This window comes from Phaseolus vulgaris, unplaced genomic scaffold (assembly GCF_000499845.2).
Source record: "Phaseolus vulgaris cultivar G19833 unplaced genomic scaffold, P. vulgaris v2.0 scaffold_14, whole genome shotgun sequence".
Lineage (NCBI taxonomy): Eukaryota > Viridiplantae > Streptophyta > Magnoliopsida > Fabales > Fabaceae > Phaseolus > Phaseolus vulgaris.
This window is the reverse complement of record NW_027174083.1, coordinates 295,500-308,551: the sequence shown is the minus strand read 5'-3', so window position 1 is coordinate 308,551 and position 13,052 is coordinate 295,500. Positions and strand designations below refer to the sequence as shown.

Below are 13,052 nucleotides of genomic sequence, written 5' to 3'. Positions count from 1 at the left end.
TCCTTGCAATACTTAGCCTGATTTAAGAATATGTCGTCCTTGAGTTATTTGACCTGCAAACCTAGAAAGTAATTCAACTCACCCATCATGGACATTTCGAACTCACTCTTCATAATTTCCACAAAGGTTTCACATAATTCTTCATTGGTTGATCCGAATATGATATCATCCATATAGACTTGAACCAGAATTATGTCTTCCTCTTTTCTCTTAATGAACAATGTTTTATCAGATGTGCCTCTGTCATATCCTTGTGAAGTAAGGAAATCGCTCAACCTTTCATACCATTGTCTAGGAGCTTGCTTAAGCCCATAGAGAACTTTTTTGAGTTTAAATACACGATCTGGATGTTGATGGTCTTCAAATCCTGATGGTTGTGAAACAAATACTTCTTCATTGATATAACCATTCAAGAAGGAACTCTTCACATCCATTTGGAATAGTTTGAATCCTTTTATGCAAAAGAAAGCAAGGAGAAGTCTGACAGCTTCTAGACGAGCCACTGGTGCATATGTTTCATCATAATCTATTCCCTCTTCTTGGTTATAACCTTTAGCCACAAGTCTGGCTTTATTTATGGCAATCACCCCATGCTCATCCAACTTGTTTCTGAATATCCACTTTGTTCCAATGATGTTCATTTCAGGTATTCTTGGAACAAGTGACCATACCTCATTCAGGGCAAACTGATTATGTTCTTTCTGCATAGCTAGAATCCAATTTCTGTCCCTTAGAGGTTCATCTATATTTTTAGGCTCCTCTTGAGAAACAAATGCCATTGTCTCACAGAGATTTTTTAGAGAATTCCTAGTTGAAACTCCTTTTTCAATATTTCCAATGACATTGTCAAGTGTGAGATCTCTTGGGGTCTTCCATTCTTTTGGTAAATCTGCAGAAACAGTAGGATCTTTGACAACATGTGAGTCATTTGCATCTGTATTAATCATATCATTTTTATGCAGAACAGTTATTAAATCATCACATTCTAAGTCATCTGAAACAGGTTTTGGCATGTAATTGTCAAGTTCATCAAACACTACATGCATTGATTCTTCCACATTGAGCAACCTTTTATTTAAAACCCTATAAGCATCAGATTTTGCATCAAATTTTCCCAAACTATCTTTGTCTTTATTCAGTACAAAGCATTTACTTCCAAACACTCTAAGATGACTTACACTAGGTTTTCTACCCTTATACAACTCATAAGGTGTTTTCTTAAGGATAAGCCTAATGAGAGTTCTATTTAGCACATAAGCAACAATATAAACTGTATCAGCCCAAAAATATTTAGGTAGCTTAGATTCATTTAACATAGTCCTAGCAAGTTCTTCTAGTGATTTATTTTTCCTTTCAACAACACCATTCTGTTGGGGAGTCCTAGTGGCTGAAAAACTATGTGATATCCCATGTTTTTCACAAAACCTTTCAAACTTAGCATTTTGAAACTCACCCCCATGATCACTACGAATAGATTTTACACAACAACCATTTTCATTTTGCAGAATTTTTGCCAATTTCTTAAAAGCCTTATAAGCATCATTTTTGTAAGCAAGAAAGAGAGTCCATGTAAATCTAGAATAATCATCAACAATAACCAAAGCATACAAATTTCCAGCCAAACTAGCAACTCTAGATGGTCCAAACAAATCCATATGCAGAACATCCAAGGGTTTCTTAGTAGAAATCATGTCCTTTGATTTAAAAGAAGTCCTGATTTGTTTACCTCTTACACATGCATAACATAGTCTATTATCCTGAAATTTGATATTAGGCAAACCTGAAACAAGATCCTTTGATTTCAATTTATTCAAATGATTTGTATGAATGTGAGATAACCTTCTGTGCCACAGCCAAAACTCATCACTTTTTGACAAAAGACATTCATTTTCATAATCAGTTTCCAGGATATCCAAGAGATATATGTTGTTTACTTTTTTACCTGTAAACAGAACCTTACCAGAAGAATCATGAGAGATTGTGCACCCATTTGATTTGAAGTTTACCTTGTATCCTTTGTCACACAATTGACTGATACTTAGAAGGCTATGTCTTAGTCCTTCCACATATAAGACATTTTCAATGGTGTTTGAACTTCCCGTTCCAACAGCTCCTCTTCCTAGGATCCTTCCACGGTTATTGTCCTCATAAGTGACATGTCCCTCTGCCTTGAGTTTTAAGCTAGTGAACTTAGTTAGATCACCAGTCATATGCTTTGAACATCCACTGTCCAAATACCACTGATTCCTCTTGCTGTTTTTCGAATCAGATATTGATCCTTCATCTTTCATCATGAAACACAAATTGGTTTCTTCACTTTCTGGTTAGGAGCTGCTTGTTGAAGACACTTCATTCTCTTCCCAAGAGATATAAGCTCTTCTCCCCTTACTTCTTTCAACCTTCTTGCTGAATGGTTTTTCCTTAATTTGATTATTTGGACATTCACTCTTTATGTGCCCTGTTTTACCACAACCAACACAAGTATAGTTAGAAGAATTAGATTCATTTGGTTTAGGATACCTCTTTTTTTGTTGAGTCCTATCTCTCCCTTTCTTCTTTAGGAATCTGCTGAATCTTTTTGTCAGTAGACTTACTGTTTCATCATGTTTAACATTCTCTGCATCCTCACTAATATAATTTTTTACACTTTCTTTCAATGCAAGTCCTTTAGTTTTCCTTTCCACTATTTCTTGCTCTTTAAGCCTTTTGAGCTCTAGCTCATGCTCCATTAATTTTCCAAACAGTGCAGTAGTGCATAACTTTGACAGATCTCTGCTTTCTGATATAGCAGTTACTTTGGGTTGCCAGCTCCTATCAAGACATTTCAGCACCTTTATATTGAGCTCTTCTTTGTCAAACTCTTTTCCCAGTCTAGTAAGATGATTTACTATGTGGGTAAACCTATTATGTACATCAACAACGGTTTCTTCAGGTTGCATTATGAAAAGCTCATATTCTTGAATGAGTGGATGTTTTCTTGATCTCTTCACATCATCTGTGCCTTCATGAGTTACTTCCAAAACATCCCACATTTCCTTAGCCGATAACCTGCATTGGCACAAAAGGTCCATCGACCACAGCCTCCCAAATACCAAAGTTAATAGATTCCATGAAAATTTTCATTCTAATTTTCCGAAAAGCATAATTCATTCCACTAAACATAGGGGGTCTATTAATAGACGAACCCTCTGCAAAAAACACTTTAAACTCAAACATATTGCACACAAACTTGAGTAAAATACAAGTCCTAGCTCTTGATACCAATTTTTGGGTTCAATAGTGTCAAAGTTCAAGAGGGAGTGAATTGAGCTTTTAAAAAATTCAAACAGATTCAATTTTATCACAGGACAAAGAAAAAGAATCGATTTATTTTGACACAAACAAATTTATTTTTCTGCTTACATTAACAAACCAGTAATTCAGTTATATGATTTTCTGATATTAATTGAATTGAATCAGCAAGCAATGTTCACATTAATTTGAGTATAAGAAAATCAGAGAGTTGAATAGTATACAATCCTTGAAAATAAAATCACCCACTAAAATGAATCTTGCCAATTGATAAAGTTGATTTTCACATAACAATGTAATTCAATTATTTCCAATAGTACACTCAGATTTCCACAAGATGTCCAAATTAATTTTCCAGAAATCAAGAACAGTATGAACAAACTCAAAAAGAACATATTTATTCTTAATTGAACAGATTTATTTTCTGTCAGATTTACAAACGAATCAGTAAAAGAGTGCAGAGATGAAGAGAGATTGAACACCACCAGATTATATTGGTTCACTCAAATGAGCTATATCCAGTCTCACCTTTACCAAGATGAAATCCACTAAAACACAATACAAAACAATTACACAACCAATGTTCTTGAACCCTACAAGAATAAGGCACACCTAGCTGAAAAACTCTATTTCAGCACATGCAACTCTTCAAGAAACTCTATCAAGAAGAGTCTTGCAACCACACTTTACACAAAAAAGAATGATGAAAAGAATACACCTGGAAAGAGAATGTAAAAATCTGACTAGACCAGTAGAACAAATTGCCCAAATTGTGACAACACATCCAACCAAGCTTAGAACATCAAACAAGAACAAGCACACTTGCTCTTTTGAAAATTCTTTTCAGATCACGTGCTAATTCTATGAAAAACTCTCAATCTCTGTTTTTAAACTTGTTTTCTCAACACCCTTTTTGGGAGAAAAGACCCTCTTTATATAAGAAATGATTTATAATAGAATTTCAAAAAACAGTTTAAAAAGTTGTCATAAAAAGAAGAGATTGAAATTATAATGAATAGATTTATTTTCAAAACGATAAAGAGAGGTATGTGAAAAGATGAAACTCAGTCGTTTTGATATCATCAAATGCTGATTCAAAAAACTTGATGCACAAAACAAAGTTATTAAAAACTTTCGAAGAACAAGGCATCAGTTTAAAAAAGAATATATTCATTTAAGAAAGAACAGATTCATTTTTGTGCATTAATGAATATTTTGGCAAAACATGTGAAAACCATTTTAGAAAACGTTGTGCTTGATCTTATCATCTTGATAAGGGTTAAGAGATGGTCACAGGGCAAAAAGCTCACATTAAACATACTTAAACCTATACACAAGTCTAGCTAAATACATATACAATCTTCGAAGCAGAACACACACAATTCTTCATCAAACACATTGACTTGAAGGAGCAACATCCATTTTCAACAATTGAAACTAATAATATCATCGATGTTACTAAACTACAATAAAAAAACACTGGAATATGGCAGTATATAAAAACAAATATGCACCCTCTATAAAGAGAATATGACAACATATAAAAAACTTCACACATAAAAAACTTCACATATCCATCAAGTTGGCACCACAATCCTGTCATCAGAAAAAACAGCTTCATAAATACTACCCCTCCAATACCTACACCAGCCCCTACCTTGCCTTCTAAGCCCTACAACTAAGCCCCTGCACAATCACACTTCCTGAACCACAACACTCACTTTCTCCTTCAGTTCCCTAAGCAATAGCAATTCTACAGCAACCGAAAGATTAGGAAGCCTTCTATTTAATTGCTGCAACGTGTCTAATTCACCAAAACTCCATACTAGTTTCAAAGCCTTGCCACTGGTTTTGCTCCACCCAAAGAGTGGAGCTCACAGTCTACACTAAACCTTTTCCTATACAAAATCCTCTGTAGCCTCTAGAACCCAAAATTTTTGGTCCAAGGATTAAGTTGTTTCTACCATGGTGACTTACAAACCTAGGGTAAAATAAAATTACACAATATACACAGAAAGAAAGAAATTTGGCAAAACCTAGGGTTGAGACTGAAAAATGAAGGAAATGTGAAACTCCCGCTCACAGTTCCACGGTTTCACGGTCGCACATTCCCACGGTCGCGTTCTCACGTTCGCACGCTCTCGACTACTCCATCGTTGTTGAATACGAAGGTTCTCACGCACAGCTCAAGCTCACACCATGCACTATTCAAGTTCGCACCACGCACTGCTCATAGATGACTCTGTTAAAGCTTCGAAAAGTTTAAAAGTATTTGTGGAGGACGAACGTTTTCCACGCACCTGAGGAGTTTTGAAATAAATAAAAATTAATTATTTGTGTAGGCTTAACCTTTACAATTTTATTATTATTTAAATATAATTTTAAAATGGATAGCGTAGGCTTAGCCTTCAAATTTTGATTATTATTTATATTTTCAAGAATGATGGTTTGACCAACGCAATCCATTTTTATTTTATTTTTTAAAGTTTACGTGAGTATAACTCACACTTTCTCACGTTTTATATGATTTTTTTTAATAATGAAAGTTTGATTGATGTTATTTAGTGTCCAAATTATAACCCTCATTTTTTTTACAGTTAAATCTATTTTTTGGCGTAGTAAGTATTTCAAAATAAATTCAGAATTCAAATGTGCAGTAAAACACCAATAATACCATAATCTAAGTACAATATGATAAAATTAGTAATTATTTTATTATATATATCTATATATATATATATTTGTATTGCTTTTAATTTATTAATAATGAAAAAAATGTTGAAGATGGTTCCTACCCCTTTAAGACATGTGTTTGATGAAGACTTATATGTGCTTGTCATGTGTATTTTACTTTTCTTTAAGTGTGTCTTAGGTAGTGCTTAGAGGTTGTTTAAGAGTGAGCTTTTTGCTGAGTAACTCACCTCATAACCACTGGCCATGTGATAAGAACAAGCATAAGGTTTCTTAAACTGTTTTTCACATGTTTTACAAAAAACACGTTTACTGCATAAAAATAAATCTGTTCTTTTCTAAATAAACAGATTCTTTTTTAATCTGATGTTTGGCTAAGTCTTGTGAAAATTAGATTTTGTGCATTAAGTATTTTGACTAAGTCTTCTACCTTTCAAAACGATTGAGTTTTAAATAGTTAAACTTTCTCTGTTTTCGTTTTGAAAAATAAATTTGTTCATCTGTAAATGAATAAATTCTTTTTGACTCTGGTGCCATGGCTATCTTAAACGGTTTTCAGTTTTGTCCCTGCACTAGAATGGCTGACTAAGTCTCCTCACATAGCAAATTCTCTAACTGTTTTTTGAAAATAAATCTGTTCATTTTATTTTCAATCTGTTCATTTTATAACAGCTTTAACTGTTTTTCAAAAATCTGTTATAAGTTGGTTTTCTATAAAATGAAAACTTGTTTTCTGAGTTTAAACATCGTTCATACATTTGTAAAAACAAGTTATACAGCAGAGAATTAAGAGTTTACAAAGAATTAGCATTTGTTCTTCAAAGATTTCGAAAATCACAAAGTGTTTGTTCTTGGTTTGGTTCCAAAAGCTTGGTGTGAGGTGCTGCTACTGTTCTAGCAATCTTGCCTACTGGTTTAAGGCAGATCTTTGTATCTTCAATCAGGTGTAGTCGTTTCACTTGTCATTTCTTATAATAGTTTGGTTGAACACTCTTCTTGATAGGTTTTCTTGAAGAGTGTGTGTGAGCTTAAATAGGTTTTTTCAGCAAGAATACCTAAGTTCTTGTAGGTTTCAAGAACAGTGGGAATTGTATTTGTTTGTATTGTGATTTAGTGAATTTCACCTTGGTTTAGGTGAAGACTGGATGTAGCTCAGTTGAGTGAACCAGTATAATTGCCCTGTGTTCATTCTCTCTCAATCTCTGCAATTAAGTTTCTGCATAATTGATAAAACAGCAAAGAAATAAATCGGTTCAATTAAAAATAAATTTGTTCTGTCTGGGCACGGTTCATATTGTTCTTAATTTTTGGAAAACTGGTTGATTTCAATAAGAACACTTATAATCTGTTAAAAGCCATTAGAACAGGTTGATTGTAATAGATCACTCAATAAACTGTCAAGCCATTAATTGAACCTTAATCACTTGCTTGAAATTGAAGGCTGTTGTTTTGGTGATTCACTGTTTTTCGTTCTAATATCAGTGTGTGAGCATCTGGAAAATATATCTGCAGATCTTGTGATTAACCTTGCTGCATAAACACTTTTCAAACACACAAACAGTGCTAAAATAAATCTGTTCATTTCCATATAAATCGATTTATTTTCTGTAAACGTGTTAAATATTGTTTTTGCGAGAAGTTTTTAAAAGGTCAATTCACCCCCCTCTTGAACTTTGACACTATTAAACCCAACAAAAAAGACTGCACTAAAAAGGTACGAAAATCTAACATCATGATTTTAGTGGTTTAAAAATATATTTTATCCACTTACAAAATTATTTTATTCACTAAAAAATGTTATAATTTTATGTTTAGTTTTAGTTCCTCTTTAATAATTTAATCCTTGTATTTAATAAAATCACTATAGGTTTAATCTCTCAAAAACTAATTTTAAACACTGAAAAAATAAATTTTATCTTTCCTGAATGTACAGCTATGTTCAGCCTCAATAACTTTCACTCGTTTAATATGAAATAAAAAGCAAATATACAAACAAGTAATGTTATTTTGGAAAACTGGATTATTAGAGCGTGAAGAAGAAAAAATATTTAGATGTAATTGGACTTTCAACAAAACTAGAGAACTTGAAATTGTTATTACTAATTTAAAATATCCTTCGATTTGTGCCACGTGTGATTCTCCCATCCAAAATCATTTTAGCACCATCATCACCATACCATGTTTTGTCTCTGTTTCTCTTTACCAACAACAAAAACCCTTTCATTCCACAACAACACGTATTGATAATAATAACAATTAATAAAAATCGAACCGTTTGCGGTTAAACATTCATTTATGTTGTAAGTTTGAAAGCTAAATAGAACAATTAGAAAAATAAAGATTATTATGAGACGAACCAAAGAGATTGTTTCAAGAGATAGATTTGAACCGGTGAAAAATTTTGCCAGAAGGAAAACACATCGCCAAGAAAAAGGTCAAGCAAAGAGAAAAGCTAAGGAAATTAAGAAATAGGAAGATACCTGCTTAAAATAGAAAGTTTGAAAGATGAAATAGGAAGATGGGAAGTGCATGTATTTGCCTCCAAAATTAACAAGATTAAGAAATGAAGATGAAATAGGAAGATAAATAACTGAAGATGTGAAAAATGATTTGCGTGCTTTATGTATGTGCCTCCGAATGAAGATTAGGAAGTAGCGTTATAAGTGTACCTTGGTATGGGTGATTTGCCTCCGGAAATAAATGTGTAAATAAATGTGGAAAGGTCGGAAATTGAAGTTGGGAAAAAATTTGGTGAGGTTTTTCTTAAAACCGCCTAAACTTATCATGGGTTTTTCTTACCAAATAAGTTATAATAACCTCTCTTAACAAACTCCCATTAAAATTAAATATTTTTGTAGTGAATATAATTTTTAACTAAAAACGTAAATTTTTTTCCCAGATAATTGTGATTGTTTAAAATTTAGTTTTAAATGTAAAAACAAAAAAAAAAAAACACAACTTTTTCGATAAAGTAAAGCTAATTTTATAAGTGCTCTCGAGTTTTGAATATAGATTTCTAAATTTTAGAAGGAAAAAAATTAAAAATTTCACTGTTTAATAAATTGCTTTAGTTTCAGTCTCAACCATGGTGTGTGGGAAATGGTAACTCAAAATAGTATAAAATATTTATGAGTTAAAAATACTATTAAACCTCACTTTTATCTTTTTGATGGTAAGTTATTTGTACTACTTTGAGATGTGTCTTTACGTGATGACAAATTCATGGAGCTTTTCTCGGAATCATGTGAAGAATGGTGCGGAAGCTATGGATTGAGATGTGCAAGATCCTCCTAGGAACTATGGTGACCTTGAAGGTGCATGAAGAGTGTGGAAATGGGGAGGTTTAGCCAACCCCTTTGAAGGTGGTGAAAGGCTTGAAGATTAAAAGCCTATTCCTAAGAGAGTTTAGGCAAGGAGTGAGAATGGCACAATTTTGGCAGCATTTCACTATTCAATTAATCTTGAAAATACATGAGCCAAGCCCTCTTATTTATAGTGTTTACGGGGCTGGAAATTAAAAAGAAAGTGGAGGGAGCCAATTCCTAGTCACAAGGGAAGTGTGACTTGGTTTCTATTTTTGGCACCTCCTAAATCTATACCTACACCTTCTTTTGTGTTACATGGAAGGTGTGACTTAGCTTTATACATTTGCACCTCTTATATTTATATCTACACCTCCCTTTATGTTCTACTAAAAATACTCAAAAGTAATTACAAAAGAAAGACATCCAATGATGCTTAGTTGGCCCATATCTTCTATTTGTTAGGCTTGAGCTGAAGCTTGAACTTGTATTTGGGCTTGGGCTTGGGCTTTTTCTATCATGGGCTTGGGCTTTTTCTATCATCATTATGTGGATGTATGTGGCTGGATGTTTTCCATCATCCCCTCCTTCTTGAGAGGATCTATCCTCAGATCTACAGGTTTGATCTCGAACAACAACCTTATTCCCATTTTGAAAACTAGGCTCGTCCTCCAAGATCAAATGTCCATCTTTGTGAGTCATCAAACAAATCAAATGTGTTAGTTTGAGCAGTTGTGTAAACATTAATTTTAGGAAGTTGCCATTCCTTTTGTTTTTCTAGTGTTTTTGGCAACTTCTCATAATATTTCTCTATTTGTTGTTGTATTTGTTCTTGAATCCTTTCATGCATTTTCTTAACAAAATCATCTTTTGTAACTCCTTCCTTATGCACAAAGGTATGTGGATTAGGAAGGGGTAATAAATCTAAAGGAGAAAGAGGATTAAGTCCATATACAACTTCAAATGGGAAAGTATTGGTAGTTTTGTGAACTACACTATGGTATGTATGCTCATCTCTAGAGTTGTGTTTGTCCTTTATGATTATTCTAGGCATAGTAGAAAGAGCTAGATTTTCAAATGTATTTTGACCATGCTTTTGAGGATGATAAGAATTTAAAGTGTACAACTTAGTTCCAAGTTTTCCCAAGAGAATCCTCAAATCATGGTTTGCGAAATTTGGAGCTCTATCCAACACTAGGCTTGAGGATGTATCACTTCTCTAGAGAAGAGTTTATCCATATCCATGAAAATGGAATCAAAACCTTTTGTTGTCCTAGGAAGCTCTAATATGAAATTTGTGTCTCCCCAAGGATCATTTGCAAAAGGTGAAGGAGTATAGAGTTCTTGAGACATTGCCTTAGGTGTAGTTTGAAAACAAGAATTGTACCTAAGGTAATGTCTTTGAACCTCTTTTCTCATTGGGGACAAAAGTTTTCCTTTTAAAAGCGCTAGAATTTTATCAACTCTAATTTGACCCATGAGTTCTCCTTCATGAAGACTTTCTCTCTTATGTGTAAAGATAGTCTCGTTGTTACAACCATTGTTTATGAGAATTTGTACACTTGGCAATGGTTGTCTCAATAAGACATGACAAGTTTCTTTAGGCACTACCTCACATAAAAATTTGTTTTTGTAAATGCTTATAGATAACTTGACATTCAATTGGTGATATCCTAGCACATATGAGAAATAATCTACTTTATCTTTATCTATGCAAGCTTCTTTTAAAGACTCTTCTTTTTTGCTTATGCTTGCAAGTGTTCCTTTACAAAAGGTAAGGCTTTGAGGTTGTTCAACAAGACACATATTTTCAAAGGTATTTTTAAATCTTTTATCTTGTTGAATGACCTTGTGGGAAGGAACACTCTTCTCCCACGCCTTTTGTTTCTCAAGGGTCTTCTCATGCTTTTCTTTTTCTTTTTCTTTTTCTATAGCTTCCCTTTCGACTTCCTCTCTTTTCTTTTGTATTTTTCTTTCCTTTCTTTCTTTATGGGAAGCAAACAATTTTTCTACCCTCATTTCCGAATCTAGGCAAGCTTCTATATTTTCTTTTCCATGGAAATGGGGTTGGTCTACCCTAACCTCTCTTGGGTTTTCTTATTCTTTTCTATCTCTTCTATGTCTTCTAGGGGGTGCTTGATAATAATCATTTATTCTAAGGCTTCCCTCCCCAAAAGAATCATGATCTTTAGAGATAGATGCATGAGAAGGTAATTTTTTAAAATGTGAGACTCCTCATCCTTTGCTTTAGTCAATTCATTAGTTTTAGCCTCATTCTCCAATTGTTTAGATGAAATTGATTGCATATCCTTGGAAAGTTGTTTCAAAAGAGATTTCAAGGATTTCACCTCACTTTTAAGAGATTTAGAGGAGTGAGAAGACATGACTAAAGCTTTGTGTATACAAGTATTTTACCTTGAGAAAATTTAGGAAAGTCAAAGAAGGTAGTGTTCCAGGTAAGGGAGGTGAGTCACAATGGACTACTTAAATACCAAGCCTTTGCCTTAGCCAAAAACTATCCCTCAATGTCTTCACACAAAGCTTTCTCTTAGTAAACCACTTAGAACACAATTAAGTTGAGAAATCAGATTTTAATGCAAGAAAACAATGCAAGCTAACTAATTAACCAAGCAAGGATTAACAAAGCTTAAACAAAGCAACACAATTGAAAAAAACGAAACTAATTAAGCAAGAGATGCAATTAAAAAAACAATTAACAATTGCTAAACTAGATAGTTCTACACTAGTCGGCCCTAGGTGAGGCTTCTTGGACACTTGGAGCCCTTGAAGACACACTCACCGTCTAATCACGTAATTAAAGAAGTAATTAACACAAGTTAAGTTGCAAAGAAAATTAAGAAAACTCCCTTTGTTGATCTTTTTTTGCTATTGGCACTTCCTTGGTTGTCTTTTCTTGTTGGGCCCTCCAAGTGTTTGTGGTGTTTTGAGAAGTATTTGTTTTTGCCTTTGTTTTTGTTCCTCTTAGAATTAAGGACTTAATTCTCCAATTCCAACACCTATCAAGAAGACTAGACCTTACTCAAGTCAAATTTCCACTCAAATAAGCACCAATTGAGAATAAATTCCAGCACCAAATTTAGAGGCCAAAGAATGAAAGCAAGAAACAATTTAATTGAAGAAAATAGTACCACACAAATGGAGTTAGATTGTGAAAACTAGAAAGAGTTCCAAGAATATTAGGCAAGCAAATAAAGGTACTCAAATAAAGGTAGGCACACAAAATGAAACCTAAGAATAGCACTAGAATTAGATTTCAAAATAAAAAACAGCACCACTGGAAAATTGTTGTGGGCCAGAGAACGTGTTTTTCCCCAATTTATGCTGAGCTGCCCTTTTAGAATTTGCCTCTGAAAATTGATATGCAAAATAATCAAAATCTTAAATAAAATCTGGAGATGGAATCACTCCAAACGCATGAACCATTTTGTTTTAAAAAATTTTTCAAATTCAGTGTTCAGTTACGCCAACTGTAGCGCCCAGATTGCACACTGTTTTTAAAATATTTATCATTTTTTTTCTAGTGACTCTTTTGAGCTGATTCTTTTTTTGTCTTTTTTCTGTAACACCTCAATCTTGCATAATCCAGATAATCAAAAATTTCTTATGAGGGAAAATAATTTTCTGAAACAAAACAGCCAGCACAGAGAATGTAAAACAGGGGATTCTGTAAAAACTGGAAAAAAAACAGCAAGAGACCAAAAGATAAACACAATGGAATTAATGTAAAGGAATTTGTGTAGATCTAAA

At 33.4% G+C, this 13,052-nt stretch overlaps 1 protein-coding gene across 1 annotated transcript; it reads right to left on the bottom strand.

Annotated features, from left to right (window-relative positions):
• Window positions 1–2,324: 2,324 nt before the first annotated feature.
• LOC137816969 (uncharacterized) lies at window positions 2,325–3,071 on the bottom strand. Its single transcript, XM_068620161.1, has one exon. It carries the CDS (start codon window positions 3,069–3,071, stop codon window positions 2,325–2,327), a length of 747 nt encoding a protein of 248 aa, XP_068476262.1.
• Window positions 3,072–13,052: the final 9,981 nt, after the last annotated feature.

Coding starts and splice junctions, on each gene's coding strand:
- LOC137816969 (XM_068620161.1), bottom strand. CDS start 3,071: ATGGACCTTTTGTGCCAATGCAGGTTATCGGCTAAGGAAATGTGGGAT.